The 21,511-nt window shown below is 46.2% G+C and overlaps 1 protein-coding gene across 1 annotated transcript in view; it reads left to right on the plus strand.

The window, feature by feature from the left end:
* Positions 1-119: 119 nt before the first annotated feature.
* Positions 120-21,511, plus strand: part of ASB1 (ankyrin repeat and SOCS box containing 1) — a 38,475-nt gene continuing 17,083 nt past the window's right edge. The window contains exons 1-2 of the mRNA XM_048952536.1: positions 120-11,663; positions 15,759-15,846. Of these exons, the coding sequence (XP_048808493.1) occupies positions 15,761-15,846 (86 nt within the window). The 5' untranslated portion in view covers positions 120-11,663; positions 15,759-15,760. The remainder of the gene's footprint in view (positions 11,664-15,758; positions 15,847-21,511) is intronic.

Raw genomic sequence — 21,511 nt, forward strand, 5'->3', positions numbered from 1 at the left:
CTGCTGTTACTCACTTGCCAGGTCTTCACTGCCCCTCTTTCCCTCCATGGCCTGTTGAGCCCTGTTTCTGAGCCAGTTCTCTATGCATCTCCTTCCTCCCTTCGTGTCCACTGAGGTTACTTTTCAACATGCTGTCGTGAGCAGGTCAGGGGATTCCTGAATCTTGCAAAGTAGGCTACAAAAGGATGCCACAAGACCAAGAGGTAAAGCCTTGTGTCACTTGCAGTTCCTTGCATCGTTACAGAGATGATGTCGTGTTTTCAGAGCTATCAGGAATCTTATTAGGAAGGACTGAAAATGCAATACAAGCATCACCATGTCAGGGAGCAGAAGTACTTTATCTGCACAGGTGTTAATGCCATTTTTATTGCGTGTGTTCATTTGGAAAGGATTAATTTAAGTACCTGTTTCCTCCCAAATGCATGTTCCTGCAACTTTTTGTATGTGAATAATAATTCCTCTGTTTTGTTTTTTTTTTATTTAACTGCAGGTGTCTGTACTGTTTTCCTAATGACCTCTTGTTTGTAGTTTTTCCTTATTCCTAAATCTGCAAAGTGTGTGTTAGCATAGACACAACTGTATGACACTGCCCTGAGCACAGAATGCTTTGGTCCCCTGCAAGGCTGTTCCCTTAAGATTTTTACAGTGTGTGAGTACATCCACTCCTATGTTGTTTGGATTATGTATGAAGTGGCAGTGTCCTCTTTTTCCTTCTTTTGTTAGCAAAACTAGTTCTGGGTTGTTTTTTTTCCTTTCTTATTGATATCTGGGCCTCAAAAAAATCTACCAAAAGGATAACCACCAAATAATGTGAGTATTTAATACTCAAATATGAATGTTTTAAAGGGTTTTACGTGTTTGTTTAAGTAAGTTAGTGGGGAGGATTTTATTTTCCTTCCTGGGTAATCACCTGTGGTTACACCTAGAGGTAGTCTGCCCCAGAACTTGGACTGTGACAGGAATTCAGTGCTTTGGTGATGAAAAGTGACTCATTTTCTAAGCTCAAAGTAATCAACAGCATACTGCACCTAGGAGTTGCATCCTAGCTTTGGTCACTGTAAGGGCAGGATGCTTTGCTGCATGAGGTTTTGGTCAGATTGGAGAGCAAGCAGGGAACTGTGAGAGAGTATGTGAAGTGTCTGTTCCCTTCTGAACAGTACACAGTGCTGTGCTCTGTGCTTTTGAATTGCCATCTCAATTTTTAATTTGGTGAAGCAGTATCTCTACAGTAAAAAAGGAGACAGACTCTTTAGCGGGGTCTGTGGTGATAGAACAAGGGGAAATGGTTTGAGAGAGAGGAGATTGAGGTTAGATGTAACTGGAACAGATTGCCCAGTGTTGTGGTTGATGCCCTGCCCCTGGAGACTTTCGAGGCGAGGCTGGATCAGGCCCTGGGCACCCTGATCTGGCTGTAGTGTCCCTGTGCATTGCAGGGGAGATGGACTGGATGGCCCTCAGAGGTCCCTTCCAACTCTAAGGATTCTGTGATCCTATTCTATGTAGAGGCCAGAAAAGCAAGACTCCTGCTGGGAGCTTTTTGTTGCCACCTCCTGCAACTGTGCATTGATTATCACCCAAGTTTGGAGCCTGTCCGCTGTCTTTCAGGTCTGATCACAGCCAAAGGTGTTCATGATGCCCACCACAAACCCCAGGGCTCAGGACTGGTGATGCAGTTTCTCCATGCAGGATAAACGTTGCCTCAGCAGTGCTGGGACTGCAGTGGTGTGACCAGGCTGTGTCCAGCCCCGCGCAGTCTTGACATGGAGAATTTCTTGACCACTGATGACTTCCAGTTCTGAGGTCTGTGCTTTGGGCTTTGTAGCTCAAATAAACATCTGTGCTTCGTGAAGGGGAAGGGAGACACTGTGAGAATAGATATGGATATGTGTCTGCATAGCTGCTTGTGATTCTTGCACATGCTACACTGCCTATGCCTTGAGCTTGACTTTCAGCTGTGGGTGGTTCATTAGCAAGGGAGACTTTGCTAGTGCAGTGGTTTGGGATTTAAAAATCCCTTACACTGTTAGGCCCCTTTAGAGCTAATGGAGCCTGACGGGTCTGGGAAGCAGGACTTGTACTTCATGACATGCCTAACATTCCTCTCTCTTGTGTGGGTCAGGAGGTGGCTGCCAATCCTTCTGGTTTTTAGGATTGGGGAGTGTTTCTCAGCCAGAAAGGTTCAGCTGTTAGCTGGACCCTACCAGAAGGCTGCAGTGAGGTCTTCTCTTGGCTGAACAAGCCCAGCTCCCTCAGCCTGTCTCCACAGCAGAGATGCTCTAGCTCTCTCATCATCCTCATAGCCCTCCTCTGGATCCACTCCGTGTTTATAGTGCACTGCAGGTGGGGTTACTGGTGTCAGAACTTACATGTGATTTGTCTCACTCACTCATGAACTAGGAGTCCTTCAGTCTTAAACTCTGCACTTTAGCTACAGGAACACCTCTTCCATCCACTAAAGGCCCTCTGGTTTCTCACCCAGCATGAAGGTAGATGCTCTGGATAGCAGACTTTGCATGCTCCTTTTCCCCCAAAATGTCAGTCCTCATTGGCACTTTCCAAGTGCAGTTTCTCTAACTCAACCTGCTTGATCAGTGGCAGAATTTCAGTCTATTTTTGGCTCTGTTGGCATACTGTCCTGCTTGGAAGTACACAGATGTGTAATTAAGTTTTGCAAATGAATGGCTCTTGCCAGATCTGGCACTCAAATGCTTGTGTTTCAGGCTTTGTGGTAAATGCTCGGTGGTTTGACTGTTTCCAAATGTGAACTTCAGGCTGCCTGCTGATTCAGGAAGACAGTGCTACCATTGCTCACGTCTCATTATCCTCACCACCCTGGGAAAAAGGAACACCAGCAGTGTTGTTATTCAGCTTGGAAGTCTGGAATTTCTGCTCACTTGTGTGTAATGTAGGATACCCCATCTCCAATGGAGCTGTGGAGCACACATCCCTGAGTCAGATTTGGGTTTTTCTCCATTGACCTGCTTGCCTGATCTTGCTATAGCTACCTCTGGTTTGTCTCAGCAGTGCTGTGTTGCCATGCTGCAGATCTGAAGACCAGATGGAAACTCCTTTTGGCACAGAGTGCTTGCTAAGCTGGGAGGACTGAGAGAGGGACACGTTGTTGCTTCCTCCATAGCATGCTCTTTCTTTCAGCTGTCTCCTTGCTGCAATTTGCTGTATAGGATTTGTTCCTCCATGAAGTCAGAACAGTTGTGAGGCCTCAAAGATGCTCTCTTGCCTCTTGGCTTACTTCCCTTGAGCACGTCTTGAAACATAAGAGGTAAAAATGCCAATTACTTTTAAATGCATTAGAATTGCAAAGCTCTGGTATCCTGTGTCTGTAGAGCAAAGCCTGGCATTTGTGAAATCAGCCAACCTGTACATGATTGAGGGGATGCAGCCCACTGAAAGCTAATTGAAAATTAGCTCCTAAGCAGCTTCACTGCAAAAATTAGGAAGAATCAGTGCTTTTATTTCTCCTCAGCAAGTGCGAAGGTGAGTGCATCTAGTATTCCTAGTGGATTTGGTTGCTGCTGGACATGGAGCGATCTCCAGCTCTCAGGAAGCCCCCCACGGTGCCCAGAGAGCTGCCCACCTGGCCAAGGCACTCCTCTTCTAACACATTTCCTGCCCTGTTTGGTGAGAAAATATGAAAGAAATAACGTATCCGTTTTCCAGCGAGAAATTTAATTAGAAGGAATTAAAAGGTGTAGTTTATAGTTTAATTTAACGCGATGAAAAAAAGGATTGGTTTCCTCCCCCTACTGCCCAAATCCCAAGCTGAGTCGATGGCAGCCAGGCCTCGAATTGCATCCGACGGCCACAGAAGTGAAATGCTTACCAAGAAGAAAAGAGAGAGAGCTTCCACTTCAGATTTATGACTTGTGAAGCAGAGGTTGCACGGGTTAGCGTTAATTTATGTCGCACCGTGTCCCACAGACTTGACTTTGTTGTGTGCCCGGGAATGGGCTGAAAAACTGATTTTGTTGGCTGCTTTTACAGGTCACATGCGTGCTTTAGGTTCTATTTTGGGCCACTGAGGCTCTCGGTTTTGTATACACAGTGAAATGTGTGTTCAGACATGGGGAGTGTGTGCCTGTCCCTGCGAGGCAGGGTTCTCCCGCCCAGGTCGTTTCCCCTTTTTGGTGTTTGTTTGGATTGTGGCAGCAGTCGAGGAGCATCAGGAAGAAAATGAATGCGTGGGGCCTGTTGGTACTGTAGAGTTTTCCCCCTGGTTGAAGTCAGTTCAGCAGCAAATTCTGGTGCTGGGCTCTGTAGGGGAGCCCCTCTGCATGGTGGCCCTCCCTCAAGCGCTTCTGTCACGACTTTTCCAAAGCCACCACTTGCTGTTGAGGTTGAGAACCCAGATGTGGTTTCTTAAGGATCTCTCAGCCTCACGGTAGGCTGATGCAGAGCAGCTTTCCTCACACTCACAGTTCCAGTGTCTTCATCCAAAAGAAACCTTTGGGGAATGCTTACACATCTTGGGCCTTTAGCAGAGCCATTGAGTAGCAGTAATAGTTGAGCTGATTATTTCTCTTCGAGGTGAGAGGTGGGGAAGCCAGGGCCAGTGCACTCACCTTCCTGAGCTTCTGCCATCTGACAGAAGAGCCCCTTCCAGTCAACCAGGTACAAATGGGAAGGACTTTTATGAATTTAATGGAAAAAGGCATATTTTAACAGAGCTCTTTCTGTTTCAGAAGGCTGACTTGGTCTAAAAGGAAATGGATGGGAAATGGTAAAGGCAAGCAGCGTGAAGGAGCTGCACAGTATCTCTCAATTCCTGGGCTGGCAGCCTAGCCACAGGGACGACTTTCTGGCTAGCAGCTTTACGTTGGATTAGAGGTGCTTAATTTCTTCTGTGCTTTCAGGTTTCTCTGTTTTTGGAACAGTGTCTGCTGGTGCTGGAGACCAAGAGTCGGCTGTGCTTGGGAGGAGCTGGGGATACACAGTGCAGAGCAGAGCTGTCTGCGAAGGAGGAGCTGTTTGGATAAGAAACAGTTGCTTTGAGCAGGAGATTCAGAGCGGCTCTGGCTTTATGCTAGAGAGAAAGGAAGTCTACCTGTCCAATTTAAATAATCTCGGTGGTATTTGCAGCGCACGTTACAAAGCCAGAAGCTGGAATCAACCTGAGGTAAGTCCTGAGTCAGCATCAGTGCGTGGAGCACAGGGACAGGTAAGAACCAGAAGCAACTCTGACAGCTTGTGAGTGAGCAGCCATGCTGGGAGTCCTCCTCACACTCTCCTGTGGGCAGACAAGAACCCTTTAACCGTTTGCACTATTCTTTATTTCTTTATTTATTTTTCTGCAGAGACAGTAGTGGCAAGAGAGCCTGAGATGCTTCTCTCTGCAGCAACTCAAGTTGGTCCACTGACCATCACAGTAATGCTTCACTTTAATGTAGCTGCTGTAAGCAGAGATGGGAAAGAAAGGAAAGAGCTGCTCTGATAAGTAATGTCTAAGGATTAAGTGGTTTCACATGTATATTGACCTGAAAATAACTGTTACAATTGAGCATTTTAACTTTATGCCAACATGTCAGAAATAGCTGAAGACCTTGTCACCTCAAGACTTTATCACTCCCAAGACCGTGGGACTTGGGAAAGTCCCAAGACATACTGATAAATGATGGCTCTGCCTTTAGGAAAACTGTAAAGCTATGGGCAAGGGTGAGATTGGGAAGCTCTTCACAGGCATATCTAACTCCAGCCTCTACTGGAGCAAGCTGAGACCTCATTTCTCCTGGCATTGTTTTTATAGCCACTTTGGTTCATGGCCACCCATAACCCTATGCTGACCAGCTTACTGCTTAGCACAACGAGCACATCTACACTACTCAAGTTGTTCAAGGCCAGGTTGGATGGGGCTCTGGGCAGCCTGGTGTAGTATTAGATATGGAGGTTGGTGGCCCTGCATGCGGTTGGAGCTTGATGATCACTGAGGTCCCTTCCAACCCAAGCCACTCTGTGATCCTTCAGGTTTCTTATGACTCATGCCTGCCTCTTTGTGCACTGAGGTTTGGGAGAAGGACAGAGAGGGCAGGAAAGAAAAAATGTTGCTCCCTTTTTATTTGCTAGTAAAGATCTGGAATTCTTTGGCAGCTGATGTGGAAGTGGTATTTCTTTCAAGAAGTCTTGTGTTATATTTCACTGTACAACCCAGTTGTGTTTGGTCTTTGCTCTGCAATTCTTGCAGGAGGGATTTTCTTCCTGTCGTCTGCTAGTTTTACTCTCCTGTGCTCCCTTCTTGCAGGCCATTCTCTTCCATGAATGTTACTCTCAGAGAAGGGAGGAGAAGAGGGCTGCAAGGAGGGATAGCTATTGTTTAGCTTGGCCAAAGATGCACAGCCCTTTCCAGGGTGTGCAGCTTGATGTAGCAGGAAGGTTTATTTTTTCTGGTCACGCTCAGAGTTTTATTCATGCTTCTTGTTGCTCCTGGCAAGGCAGGAACTGAACAAAAGTACCTCTCTATCTCAGCATGCTGGGCCTTCACTAGTCCAAACAAAAGGATCCTGACAGGCAAAGGGACAGCTGCACCAAGAGACTGACATTTAAAGTGCCTGATCCCGAGCAACCTGGATGCAGTGAAGTGGCTGAGCAGAAAAGAGCCAGGCAGGATTTTTTGACAGCAGCAGGTTTTCAGCATTACGGCTGTGGCCACACTCAAATGGCATGGGAGAAGGCAGAGGAGAGCAGGGATGCCCTCTGGGTGGCCTCAGCATCCTGTGGGGTCCTGGTAGCTGCAGGGGCAGCTCGGCTGAGGAGCGGCTTGTGCCTGAGGCCAGCCTCGCAGCCAGGAGGAATTCACGGCCCCACACAGTGGCTGTGGTTTGCATGTAGGCCTGTGCTGATCAGGGAGGAAGGAGTGGTGTTCTCCAGTTTTAGTGCTCCCTGGGTCTCAGCTTTTCATTCCTGTCCACAGAAGTGTCAAGAAAGGGCTGGTTTTATGTTTAACTCTGTTAGACCAAGGGCTGTAAACTCAAAACCCATGTTAATAGGATACTTGTCTTTAGGAGCCAAGCGGAGGGTGAGAGACCAGGGTCTCTTGCAGCTAAATACTGTTCTATTGTGCTGTGTTTTATATCTGCTGGTAGGAGCGATCAGAAGCTGTGTGGGAACGCGTGTTAAATGTGTTATTACGTTAAAATGTCACTTTCTCAAGTATCATGTGCTGTATTTGCACGGGGCTTGCGGGCTCGCAGTATGCAACTGAGGAGAGCAACTGGAGCGCAACAGGATCACCCGAAGGCATCCAGCTGCCTCCAATGCGAGGCCACGGTGGGGAGACAGCAGCCCAAAAAGGAAAGGAGCATGAACCTCCTCTGCAGGCCTCGGCCTCCATGTCTGCTGCCATCCAAGCCCTGCAACGGGGTGGCTTTGTGGCCACGTGGAGCCGGGTCCCAGCCACCTGCTGGCACTTGTGCAGAAACAGCCAGGGGGAGTGGGAGGCTTCATCGCACTGTTAAAAGGCCACACTGACTTTGGCAAGCGTTGGGTTATTAAGTGCGGATTTCAGTGTCCCATTAAGGATGAAATTTGCTGAGAGGTGGGTTGTGGGAGGTGTCTGCTGGCTGCTGGCGTTCGCTTCCAGCTCGCTCTCATAGCCTGCTCAGAAAATTGGTCCTTAGGTGTTTTGTGCAAGTGCAAAGCGCCCTTTCTCGTGTCCAATATTTAAGTTGCATTCCTGCTGTCTCTGCCTCCCTTACTTTGGACACCCATAACTCTGTATACTTACAGTATTTGCTCTGGCTGTCTCCTGGAGCTTGGCTTTCTTTTTGACACCCTTTCTCATTGTTGAAGCTGCAGACATAACTGGGAAAGCCACAAGGGCAAGCAGGCATTTTTGTTGGACAAGAAGCTCAACTTCTGATTCAACAGCTCAGTGACAGTCCTGTTTCTTGCGCTGAAGTTTCCAGGTGGTAAAGACCACTGTGAGATTGTCATACTGCTGCAGCTCTTTAACAAGTGTCCTCTTCTGAGCTGCCTTCTCCAAAGCTTTGGGAGATGGAAACAGACACTCCAAGTGTGTTTCCAGGCTCAAAAGCAGGCATTAATCAGCACTGACACATACATTTGTATGTAATTGGCTCTCATTCCTGTGTAGGCCATTGGCTTAGAAGCCTTGAGGCTTTTTTTGCTGTAATAAAGGAAAAAAAAAGAAAGAAGGTGTTGGACATGACACTGGGTTTTGTCTGGCCGGGCAGATAAACAGTTCTGCTAAAATCCAAAAAAGCAGGCAAGCAAAATCTCAGGATTTGAACGGGAGTCTTAGCACTGGACTCAAAGGAGGAAATGCTGAAGTGGTTCTAGGTTGGAGGCTGTTCAATGACCCCAGCCTTGCACAACAGAAAAGGCATCAAAATAGCAAAGCTGCTTGAAAAGGAGATGGTGGAAAACTGCTGTTGAGTCACAGGACTCGAGGCATCATCTAGCAGACTGGCTAAGCTGCTTATTAATTGTTGAGTGCAGCTTTTGCAGTTAGCTAGAAGGCAGAGTGCCCCAGAGAGCCTCACAGTTGAAGGAGAGATGGTCAGACAGGTTGGGCTGAGGCTCAGGAGCCTTACATATAGCCCATCTCTGTGTCCCAGTCTCAGCCTCTCCATTCCTCATATACAACGGTGGTAACAGATCTCCTTTTCTCCCATGCCCCTTTCTCCTATCTTCTTGCAGCTGCAGACTGGACATCTGGGCTTCCAAGCCAGGGCTCAAAATGAGAAGAGTCTTGTGCCACCAGAAATTCATCTGTGGAGGCGATGAGCGAGACAGCTCTCCTGGAAAGCCTTCACAGGACAGAAGGAGCAATAATTTGGAGGCAGCTTTGGGATTGGGACTGTTCTCTTTGCCATGTCTGAGGCCCCAGAGGCAGCTTGGAACCAGAGTGCTCTGGTAATAGAAATGAGGACAGATTCAAATAAGACAAGTGATATGTTACCTTTAACACTGGGGAAAACAGAAATGGCTCAGCAAAGCTGAGACAACATTTCTGGAGCAAAGCAAGGTTTTTTTAAACAATTTCCTGATTACTTTGACTGCTTGATCTTACAGCACGAGTATTGCCCTGATGTTATTTTTTTGCATTTCATTTCCTAAGACGTCCTGAAGAGCAGGGAGTGAAAACTAAAATAAAACTTGGCATGTATTTTACAAGCTGTGCTGGCTTCTCCCAGAGTCCCCATCAACCCTTTGAACCACAGCTGCTCAGATAGCTGAGGTCACTGGAAAGGCTCCTACTGACTTCTTATGGGCTGGATTTGAAACTCCTGCAGTGGTGTAGTTGCAAGCTTGCCCAAAAGACCATTTTGATAGAAAAGCTCCCACAGGCTGCAGTAGATGTCAGGCAAGGCCTGGAAAGGATGGTCAGTTGTCTTCTAAGAGTGCTTGCAGCAGCTCCCAAGCTTTGCTTTGTCCTTCAAGCTCAACATGAAGAAATGTGGTTAGAATTTTTTATTTTTTTATTTTTTAATGGGGAAAGTTGCTTGCCTCAGGCCAAGCAGAAAAAATGTGGAATGGATTTGGATCAAACTTTTTTTTTTTTTTTAACTTTTGGAATTTTATTTAAAGAAATAATAGTGCCTTGGGCAAGAGCTGAAGCATGGAAAAATTTATCCCAAAAGGTGGATGCTTTGTGAAATTATAAGCGTGTGAAAACAGGTGGTTAAACTGAAATGGTTTTACAGATTGAAGTACAGAAGGTGCTACCAAAAACCTGTTATAAATCCTGAATTGAACTCTTCTTGAAAGGCCGAGGTAGAAGAACAGGCCATCAGCAAGTAACCTGAACCACTACCAAACCCACAGGCGACTCAAGAACCAGTAAAGACGCCAAGCAAAATGAGAAGAGGCTTTCTGAAAGGTCAGTAAGGGAGCCAAGTCCAGGCCCAGGCTTCAGTATATAAACTCAGTCTCAAAAACTACACCCTAGTGACCGACGTCTGGCTGGGACAAATTTTACATACAGCACCTGATCCAAAGTCAGTGGCAAGTGCTTTGCGATCTCCTCAGCGTTGGATCGGGGCTTTAAACGTGCAGCCAGGAAGAAAAACATATAAGCACTGTGTTTCAGCACGCTGAAGGGTAGACAAAGAGCAAGAGCCAAAATCACAGTGCCTTTTGCCGGGAGAAGTGGTGGACGTATTGCTGAGGGTGGAAACACTGAGAGGAGCCCTGTCTGTTCTATTCTTGGTCTGCACAGTAGTTGACTGAATGGTTTCCAAGCACAACGTGAGGCTCTCACTGTCCTCTTTACTATGAACCAAGTTCCTACTGGAGCCCAGCACCTCAGGAGCACGTCTTCTGGACAGATTCACCTAAAATAAATAAGAAAATTCAATTAGTGAAATGTTACGTGAGTGAAAGCTCCTTTCTCTTCAGATGAACATGCCTCTGTGTGTGTGTGCATGTATGTTCCAAAGGATGCTTGACTCCATAGTCTATACTGGGACACTGTCTATTGCTCTGTCTGTTCTTCACATGTCCTAGCAGAAATGAAGGCCATCCCCATTTATGCCTGACTCCCCTGAGCTCAGCTTTGTCTCAGTGAGGTCCTTTCGGAGGGCACAGCAGCCAGGGGCAGTGGGGCTCCAGCCCCACACTTTGCTCCCAGCTCCGTTATTAATGTGTGTTGGTGCAGTGCTTTCAGGCTCGCCAGGTCGCCAGGAATGAGCTGATTGCTGTTGTGTTACTAAAATGTAAGTGTGATTATGAAGTGTTATGATATATGGTCTGCAGAGTTTTACAGCTGTGTCTTAAAAGGCTCATAACATGAGGGGGAAAAAAAAAGAGTGGGAAGGGGAGGGCTTAAACTAGAAGACAGAAATACAGTCAAATTAAGGAGTACAATGGCATTGCTAATTAAAACCCCTTGGAGAGAAGGGAGGAAGGAAATGACCTAACTCCCAGGGCTGACACAGGGTGGTTATTGCCCAGGGACAAAGTGAAGGAAAGGCAAGCCAGAGGCTGGAGGTGAGACCTGGGTGATAGGAGATAAGGCCTTAAGCTCTTTTTCCACTGCCATAGAGAAAGATAGAACCAACCACGGAGACTTCACCAGTTGTCCAAACCCTTTGGTGCGTGGAAAGCAGTAATGAGGACTTCAACCAAGGCAGAGAGTTGCAACCTCAGTGCCAGCTGTGTGCACCTCACTTTGGTACAGAATAGTGTGCTGGCATCTTCCTGGAATGACAGTGTGCTCCATGAGAGCCTTGCAAGGGCTTCCACCAGACCTTGTGTACAGACAGGGTTACCAAATTACAGATTGTTTTGCTGTGTAGCAGTGGAAAAAGAGTTTGGAAAGACAATTCATGAAAAAATTCATAAATGAACATGATGCTCATCAAAGCCAAACCTGGACAGTTGTTTTCATCAGTACGAAAGAAGTTTAAGTTTGCCTTTTTCCTGAAGTAAGTTGTTTTTCTATGCACTCGTGAGATAAAAATAATCTGAATTTGTCCTGTTGTCTTATCCTTTCTTCAGATATCCTCAACAGAAGTGCAGGACCCTATGACTGTGCTTTGAGCCCTACAACTTTGTCTTCTGTCCCTTCAAAGCAGGATGAGTCTTGAGGTCTCCTCACCAGCCTCTCCAAGCAGGACCTTATTCTGCCACCTGATATCAGAGCAGCACCTCTCATTCCAGGCAACAGTGGCACATCACCTGTTGGGCAAGTAACTGTTCAACCAGTCAGCCTTCCTCTTTGTGTGTCCAAGCCTGGTGAAATGGTGAAGTGAGGATTTTGAGGCCCTGGCACAGCCTACCTGGAGAAGCTGTGTCTGCCCCATCTCTGGCAGTGCTCAAGGCCAGGCTGGATGGGACTTTGGGCAGCCTGGCCTGTAGGAGGTGTCCTTGCCCATCGCAGGGGTTAGGGCTGGGTGGGCTTTAAGGTCCCTTCCAACCCAAACCGAGTCTATGAAGAAAAATAAAAGCTTTTCCAGAAAGCATGAGCATGACATGTCAGTGTGAATCGTGCTGCGAGGGGACAGGATGCACTGTTCCAGCCTTTGGCCTTGCTTCCAGAGAGGGGACTCCAGAGAGCTCCATGCCATTTATTCTTGCCTTGGCTCTGATCTTGGCTTTTTCCTTTAAAGCAATCCAACTGGAAAGTGTGTAGGAACTGCTAGTCTTCCTGTTCTCCATTTTATCCATTCAACAGAGTCTCTTCCACTCTCTTTGGATTTTAGTAGTTAATTAGGTGAGTCAGTACTTCCTGGTCATAGCCATGACTTCAGCACCTGATGTGTAAGGTTCAGAGCCTTTCAAGATGACTTCAGTCCACCATCCAGATTTTCTTAGAGCTTCTAAGTATGCATAGATGAGCCTTTTTTTTACATGCAGCCTTAGAGCTGTTGGATTACACAGCTCCATACAGGTTGGTCCAAAATCCAGATAAATTTAGATCAGACATCAAGTCCTGCCAAAGACTTACAGATCAAAGCAAGAAGAGTGCTGGCATGGGAACGCAACAGCATTCACTACATTGGCTTCCTCTCCAGCTCAGCAATGGATCTCTTTCAGTTTGAGGCAGGCCACCTCCTTTCCATTGCTTGGTTTAAATGGCTTTGTACATCATCTTTGTACACTGTTTGCAGCAGTGGAGCAATGATGCAAACAGAGATCAATAATAATAGTAGAGAAGAATTAACAGGGGCTAATAATGACTTTGTCAGTTGGAGATTTGCTTTCTTATGAGACTGTCTTTCCCTCCCTGTTTTACTCGCCTACAGCACTTTCTGAATGTTTCTTAAGTGTATTTGGCAGAATGAAATGCCATTCCACATGTTGTGGCATTGATAGACTCCTTTTACTGAAGTTAAAAAATGCTCCTTACAGACTCATTTGTGGTACTGCTAATGCACTGTCTCAAGTGAGCAGTGAAAATTACATGTCACCACAAGGCATAAGTAACCAGGACAGGTTTTTAAAGCAGGCAAAGCTGATCTGCCTTACCTGCTCGTGGGAAAGCTAATTTTTCTGTACTTCACTGAATTTTTCCTACGTCTAAAATGACACCAACTCTTTCCCCCTGTGCTCTGGAAGGATGTAATTTTTGAGATGGATGAAACCTGACAGCAGTGGGAGCGGAAGTACACAGCACTGATCAAAATCTGCTTTCAGCAATCCACACTGCGTTTACTTCTCTTTGTCTAATGATGGAAAGGAAAAGGAAGAGGACATTTCTGATACAGGATCTGTCAGCACAGCATGTTTGGCCTCAATTGGTGCCAGGGGAAGATTCAGGTGGGACATGAGGAAAAATTTAACCTCTGAAAAGAGCGGTCAGGTGCTGGAATGGGCTGCCCAGGGAGGTGGTGGCATCACCATCCCTGTGGGTGCTCAAGAAATGTTTGGATGTTGAACTGAGGGACATGGTTTAGTAGGAAATATTATGGTAGGTGGACAGTTGGGCTGGGTGATCTTGGAGGTCTTTTCCAACCTTGGTGATTCTATGTAAGCTGTGGTCAATTTCAAGCCAGAAGCCAGTCAGCCTAAGATAATTAGGACAAAAGATGTTGTGGAATGTGATGATCTCAGATGATACTGTCTTCCTGTAAGCTGAAAGTCTATCACTTATTAAGGCAACTCTTAACATCGGAAACTTTCAACCTCATAAACTTTTCTTTGAGGACCACATACAAACCTGGAGCAAGTTTCCAGCCATGTAACTGGTCACTCTTCTGCAGCCCAGAGTCTGGAAAGGACAACTGCCTCTTCTCTCATTTAACTTGAGCCTAATTACGTGTTGCATGTCACTGTCACGACTCCTAGTGCATCCCCTTTGCTGTAGAACTGGCCTCCAGGTCCTTAGGGAAAGAACAGGCTTTCCCTTGGCCAAGGAATGAAACCTTGCTAACTGCTAACTCCTGAAGATCAGGATGAAGTTAGAAAGTGAAACGATACTTGCAAGTCCCAGAAATGAGGAGTTTAAGGGTGAGAAAGGGGCTGTGTGCTGGAGTTTCCAGCTGTCTCTGTCACTTCCGAGGGGAAAGAAAGAAACTCACAAGCCTGACCAAAGCCTTTCCTGGAGGATCTGTTCCCTGGGAATTCTCACTTTGATGGCTGTGAAATCCATAAAGTTTTTCTTCTTGTATGTGGGAAACTGAAGTTAAGATCCAGTGGGGCTGTCCTTGGTTAAAGAAATGATGGTAAATATAACTTGCAAATGCAACACCAAACGTGGGCACATAAATCAACACCTGAAGGGCCCGTTTATATAGGCAGCCTCCTTTCTGGGGGGCTGTGGAGGAGTCATCCTGCAAGCAAAACCCCATCGAGCAGGAGGGGGCAAAGTCCCATCAAGATATGACTTCACAAATCCATCAGCAATTTCATTTCAGAAGAGATACAAGGATTTAATACAGCTGTCAGCAGCATTCTTCAGGTCGCACTGCTGCATGAAAGAGAGTGTTAGAACCTGGGACTTAAACTAAACAGATTTCCTATAGGAAACACACACAAAATTACATTGCTTCTAAAGTTACTTTTATAGACATTTTCCCTGAGAAGTATTTCTCCCTGGAAAAATAAATTCACAGGATGTAATTAAAACGGCTATATGTGTACACTGGAGTGGCCCCCTTTAAGTGCTTCACCAAATGCACCACTAAATAAAGGAATGAAAGCCAGCTTTGTTTAAATCTATTAATAACAATATGTATTAATTATAAAATGAGACATTGTTCTCTTAGTTTATGGTTATGAAAATAGCCTTTAATACGGCTGAGAGTGGAGTACTCAGCTTTGCAGTTGTCTGCACTGTTAGCAAGGCTTTGAAAATCTGCCACAATCTGCTTCTTTTCCTTGTCACACCCTGACCTGATAAAGGCAATAGGTATCAGATTCCATGCCCTTTAGATTCTGGTAGTAACTGGGTGTTGGTGAGTTTGTTTTCATCTGTTTTTCATGCCCTTTTCTCTGTTTTTAGCTCCTTTTTTTTTCCTTTCATTTTCTTGAAAAAGTATTAAACTCTAACACTCTGCATTCTGTTACAGTTTGACTTGGAGCTTTGGGGAATGACTGCTGAAGAGGTTTGTAGTGATCCATCTCCACTCTGAGAGGGAGCGTTGCTGCTGCTCAGTGCACCTAGATAATTAAGGATAATAATTAGCTTGCCCCCGTGCCCCAGTCCAGCACAGCTACTCTGCCTCCCTTGCCATTTCTCCCACCAGCAGGGCTTTATAACACAACGCTGCTGACCTGAGGAAGGGATGCTGATTGTACTCAAATCAGGCGCAAGTAGCTGGATGGCTTAGAGATGCTTTTCATGTTTTGGCATCTTGTGGGGTTACCTGTCATCTCCCATAGCCCTTGCTGATGCAGGATCATTGCTCTGCCATTCTGGGGAGCAATTTGGCTGGCCTCATCTGCTGGAGGGAATTGGTGCAGTGCAAAGGAACGTCCCAGCTGCTACTCTGCTCTTCTGTGTAGGTCATCTCTTGCTTTGCTATACCTGGTTGGATACCTTTTATTTTTTCTTATTGTGTCAATTTGAGTTGGAAAGGACCTTTAAAGGCCATCTGGTTCAACTACCATGCAATGAACAGAGACATCTACAGCTGTGTCAGGTGCTCAGAGCCCCGTCCAGCCCGGCCTTGAATGTCGCCAGGGATGGGGCAATTCTTCCATTACTTAGTTTCAACCTTCATCCTTTCCTACTAGCAATACAAGCTAGAAGTCAAAGAGTAGAGTGGCACCTGTAAAATGTTTTCTATTTGCTATATTGCTGTCCTGATCCCCTACAAAGCATTTCCATGTCTTTCAGGCAGGAATGGCTGCGTTCTGTGTCTTTCTCAGTCGGAGCAGAGAGATGTTTCTAATGCAACACCAGTGCTGGACCCCTTTGCAAAGGGCCAGGTAAGAACTTGGGGTCATTTGTTAGAAGAAATGTTGCATCACTGTTAAGCCTAGAGAAGGAGACACTTTAAGAAGGATTATCAGAACAGCCAATGTGCTTTCTTTACTGGAAGTTTTGGTAGCTGAGGCATTTTAAATAGCCTCCCCAGAGCTCCTTCCAGTTGGGAAAAAAAACAAAACAACAAAAACCAAAAAGAGACAAAAGGAGCACAGCAAAAATGAACAGAGATTGATCTGAAGTGCCTTGCAATAGAAACCTCTTCCCCGGGAAGGATGGGAGCAGGGAAAGGAGCTGAGAGTCCATTTTCATTTTCTAATTAGCCCTGAGCTGCCTCTCCCTGCCACCACCAGCCAAAGCTGGGCCAGGGAGCGCTGCCCGGGAGCCACTTTGGAGCTGTGCAGCATCACTGCATGGGAGTGGGGAAAACAACTGGGGAAATGTTTTATGTTCACGCTCTACCTTGGAGGTGGGCCCGTGTCCAGAGCGTACGGTAAAACATGCAGGAATGCCGCTGGTCAGAAACACGCTCGTAATTCTTATGCCCCTCTTTCCAAAAGACACCTTTCTTCATTTAATTGTTCTAAAACCGCAGCATGTTCGCATTACCCTCTGCGGAAATTACATCTAAGAATGACTTTGTAGTTTCTTTTTTTAGTGTTGCGAGTGGAGCAGGGGGTTGCTCTTGCTTTGTTTAGTTTCCCTAAATCCCTCTCACCGTAACAGCCAGAGGCTTCTTTTTCCCTTTTATTCTCCTAGGACTCAATTCAATAAATATACATCCGGCTCCTTCCCAGGCATCGTCTGGCTTAATGAAATTGTGCTAGGCACTTCCAAGACAAGGATGTTTATTTTTCTCCGCTGATTTGGTTAGGCTGGCCTCGGCCCCGCGTGCCCGCAGAGCTGCTCCATAAAGAGACCCTTGTGATTGCACGGGGATGCTGTGTCAGCCGGTGAGCGCCTGCACTCACTCAACACGGGGATTCTTTTACTTCGGAGCCGGAGTTGGGCGGGCGGCTGTATTTTCTATATACAACACAGAGGGAAAAAAAAGCACGCCGAGAGCACGGTGTTAAGGTGCGAAAGTCAAGCACTCGCAAGGCAGATATGGCTAGAACTGTCTGGAGAGCAGGCTTAATTCATCTGTTTATGTGAGCACATTATGAAACTCTCCTATTTTTTGCCCAGTCCCGCGCTTGTCTTTAAGTTATGGCGTTTTCCTGCTTTTGCCAGAACTTTTCTACCTTCACAACCCAACACCCTTAGCCTGTTCCTGGATGCTGTGGTGAGGTTAGAGGTGTAGACACTGCCACAGTGGACATGGGGAGCCATTTATCACTGACAGAATTATTCAGGTTGCAAAACAGCCTTAAGATCACCAAGTCCAGCCATCACCGAACGCTACCCAGCCCACCAATAAGCCACGCTCCTAAGCATCATGTCCATACATCTCTTAAATGACTCCAGGGATGGGGACTCCCTGGGCAGCCTTTTCCAATGCCTGACTACTTTTTCCATGAAGAATTTCTTCTCGATATCCAATCTAAGACCCTCCTTGATGATGTTTCCTCACATCCTACATGTTATCAGCGTCCCACAAGTTTGTTCTCCAGTGCTGGCAGCAAACCTCATTTTAGACAGGGTCTGCATTCTAAGTCACTGGCTGCTGAACCTTCAGCCCTAGGTCATGCCTACTGGTTGGCAGCCCTGCACATAGCAGGGGGCTTGGAACTGGATGATCTTTGAGGTCCTTTTCAACCCAGGCCATTCTATGATTCTGTGATTTTGCAACTGCCTGAAATGTCTCAGAGTTCCTCGGCGATGGCATGAGCTGCTCAGAGAAAAGGATGTTTTGCTGTTTTCCTGCTGTGGCTTCTCCTCAGCTCAGCCCAGGCTGTTTTATAGGCTCCATCCCACTAGCACACTTCAGTTCCAGCTGTCAAGACAACCTTATAGAGAATATATCTATATCTATATCTATATCACAAAGCCATCCCTCTTCTTTGGATGTCCATCTCTTGAGCAGAGGTAGGCCTCCCTCCGCAGTAGGCTGGAGAATGTTGGAGGGATAGGCCATAGGAGCCATCACTCATCAATAGGGAAGGCCAGAAAACACCTCCTGCTTATATCCTGTCCACCTCTCCTGAAGCCTCACATTTGGAGGGCTGAGTTTGGCTGTGCTGATGTCACTGAACACCCTGCAGCACCCATAAAATACCCGTGCTTGGACATTTCCTGAGCCACCAACACCAGTGCCATAAGGCTCCTCAGTAAAGCTGTCAGCTGTCTCCAGACAAGTTCAAACACTTCAGGCTGCAAGTCAGAGTTTCAGCCAACAGATATGAAGTGCGATCTCTCTTTGTGTCAGGAGACAGTCCCTGCTTTGAGACGTTCTGCATCTTTCCATGCAGTAAATAATAAAAGCTTGGCCAATTGCCATTTGGACGAACCGATGCAGAAAAGCCAGGTGCATTCAAATGCCAGTAGTTCAGGGTGATTCCTGTTCTCTTCGGCTCTGCTGGCGGTCACTCACAGAACAAACCATTTTCTTTGCCTGAGAAACCTTTGATCAAAGCCACGAGGGAGTTTGGAAATCTCCATTTTCATATTCAGAGGGAGATGGTTGCTCAGGGAGCATCAGTGACTTGCCTGAGGTCATGTAGTGAGGGGCAGGAGTGGGAAACCTGCATTGTATTAGTGGCGTATCCTGCTTTCCTCCTACTTACGCTGTCCTCAACTTGTTCAACTACAGCCTTGCTTTGAAAAGAGCTGGTCTTGCTGCTTTCAGTTAGACTCGCTTCCTAGTTTGCTCATGATGAAATGTTTGATGGCTATCAATAAATCTCTTTCATGTTAGGCTCTCCTCTTTTTAGTTCTGCAAAACTACCAAATATTTCAATTAGGGCAGTTTCTCTATTCAGCTGAGGATGGAAGCAGCACAGCAAATTCCAGTCTACTAAAAGAGTGGGTGAAACCAATGGACTAACTGTAACTTTGAACAAACTTTTGACATTTTTTGCCTAGGAGCTTACCTACATTTTCAATGCTTTCAGCAAAGTGAAGGACAAATATTCCCATTCCCAGCAAAATTGCATCATGGTCTCTTTTTTCCTCTGTATGGGGATTAAGTCTGGTCACATTTGAGCCAAAGCAAGGGGAAGGTTCAGCTCCCAGTGACGTGGGGAAAGCTGCAGAGAAGTGTTTTGCACATGTGTTGGGTGTTAGAAATGAAATTTTCTGTTCCCCCATCTCTTAGAGTGGCTTTCTTCCTGCTCTCGCTTTTCTTTCAGGTACTTCTGCTACACAGTCATGAAAGAAGTTTTCCAAAGAAGAGAAGAAAAAAAAAGAAAAAAGAAGAAAAAAAGATTTCTAGTTTGATTTTCCTATCAAAATCGGAGTACTTTTGTCTTCAGAGTCCCTAGTGAGAGTGTGGGAAGTTTGACTGAGTTGTTCCTGCGTGACTCATTTCTCAGCAGCTCTTTGCTGTCAATGGAAACTTGTCCTCAACAGATTTTATGTCATTTTCTAATCTGCCTGCAAGGAGGTGTTTTGTTTGTTGACTGAGGTGAAGGAGGTGCCTGTTTCTCCTTTGGGTATTCCCACATCTACCGTCAGAGGAAGGCTCTAGATGGCAATTTCTCCCAGCAAATGGTGATGTTGGTGTTTCCACCTGCCATCTCCTGCTCAGATGTGGCCTGCAGTTGCTGCTGCTGATGGCCTGATCAGAGTAATGATACCCACCAGCATGCCTGCCCCAAGCACCTGATGGAAGGTCAAAATGCATAAAAATACAGCTGATGCATTGGTCTTCTCCATGAAGACAGTCATATTAATGTATGTTAAGACAGATGCACAGCACTGTTAGCTTTCTGCACTTCTATAAATTCATTCCAGCTTAACAGGCACCAAGTAACCCACCTGATGACTTCTTTGTGATTACAGCTCCAATCCTAATGGCAATCCTGGATGCTATAATTAAGATCTGCTCTCATTTCTCATTGCTGGTTTCTGTTGCAGCCACTTATTAATATACATCTTCATGTCCACTACAGAAACTACATAAACACCACAGAAAACTGTTGAGCTCTGCAAAAAGAGGGAAAGAGGGGATTTCCCCCCTCCCTTCCCCACAGATGCATTTATCACCAGGGCAACTTGACTTTAGCATTCACTAAAAATTGAAGTTGTTGGCATAGATCCAGGAAGAGAGAAGTTTTATAGACTGAGCTAAGTGTGAATTACAGTAACAGCAATGACTCCTTTTCTTTTCTTTTCTTTTCTTTTCTTTTCTTTTCTTTTCTTTTCTTTTCTTTTCTTTTCTTTTCTTTTCTTTTCTTTTCTTTTCTTTTCTTTTCTTTTCTTTTCTTTTCTTTTCTTTTCTTTTCTTTTCTCTTCTCTTCTCTTCTCTTCTCTTCTCTTCTCTTCTCCTCTCTTCTCCTCTCCTCTCCTCTCCTCTCCTCTCCTCTCCTCTCCTCTCCTCTCCTCTCCTCTCCTCTCCTCTCCTCTCCTCTCCTCTCCTCTCCTCTCCTCTCCTCTCCTCTCCTCTCCTCTCCTCTCCTCTCCTCTCCTCTCCTCTCCTCTCCTCTCCTCTCCTCTCCAATTTTATCTTCCATGTAAGTTACAGGCTAATCTATATGCAGCCCTTCACATCTCCTCTCCTCTCCTCTCCTCTCCTCTCCTCTCCTCTCCTCTCCTCTCCTCTCCTCTCCTCTCCTCTCCTCTTTCTTTTTTGTGTTGGTGTGGCTGAGCTACCTGCCCACGGCTGAGGATTCCTCAGAAGGTGCTTTCTTTGCATGTAGACATTTTTTAGTTTTTCACTGTTTCAGTGTCAGGAGCTGGAGAAAAGCCTTGTCTAATGATCCAGGCGTGTGTCTGCTGTGCTGGATTGGTATTTTTAGATCCTGGAAGCTGTCCTTGAGAAAGGAACAGGTCCCAGTTGCTGGGTGGATCTGGTTTCAAATGGCCTGGGATCAGTGCAGTGATGCAAAATGGTACCCACAGAGAATGAATTGCCAGACTGCCAGCCATGGAGCAAAGGTGGGGGAAGGGAGCTTGTGCCCTGGCTGCCAGTAGGCCTGGCCATGGCAGGTTTCAAGAAGTTACATGCCCCAAGAGAGCGAGCTAGCAAAGCCTGACTCCAAAGGAGCTACTCAGTCCAGTGCCTTTTGCAGCCTTTAAAAATAAGCCATGCACCTCAGGAGCACAGCTGGAAAGCAGACACTCTAGCATGCTCTGATGGTGAATGTTGTGATAGGAAGTCCTACACTCTGCTTCTCCACTGGGATCTTCCCTTTCAGGCTGCTGACCATGCTGCAGGCTCCCAGCTATGTACTGGGAATAGAAGATAACTGTGTATATGCTTGAGCTCTGGAGCTGGGCTTATCCAGCCTCCTGGTGCGACAGGCTGGAAGAGCAGCCAGGGTGCCCACTGCTTATCCCTTCAGCTTTTAACAGATACATCTGGTCAGAGTAGTCAGCTATTCTGGATTTAAAATTATTTCTCCAACCTTGGAAAAGGCATTTCTTAGGTCTTGTACCAATGCTAACATATTTGCAAAAGGTACATTTTTCCATTGCACTCATTTAGTGATACAGATTTACATCAGCTTGTATTTCTGCACAGCAGTTTGGCAAGGCACCTACAGGTTCCCTGTACTGGCCATCCCC

Source organism: Lagopus muta, chromosome 8 (assembly GCF_023343835.1).
Source record: "Lagopus muta isolate bLagMut1 chromosome 8, bLagMut1 primary, whole genome shotgun sequence".
Lineage (NCBI taxonomy): Eukaryota > Metazoa > Chordata > Aves > Galliformes > Phasianidae > Lagopus > Lagopus muta.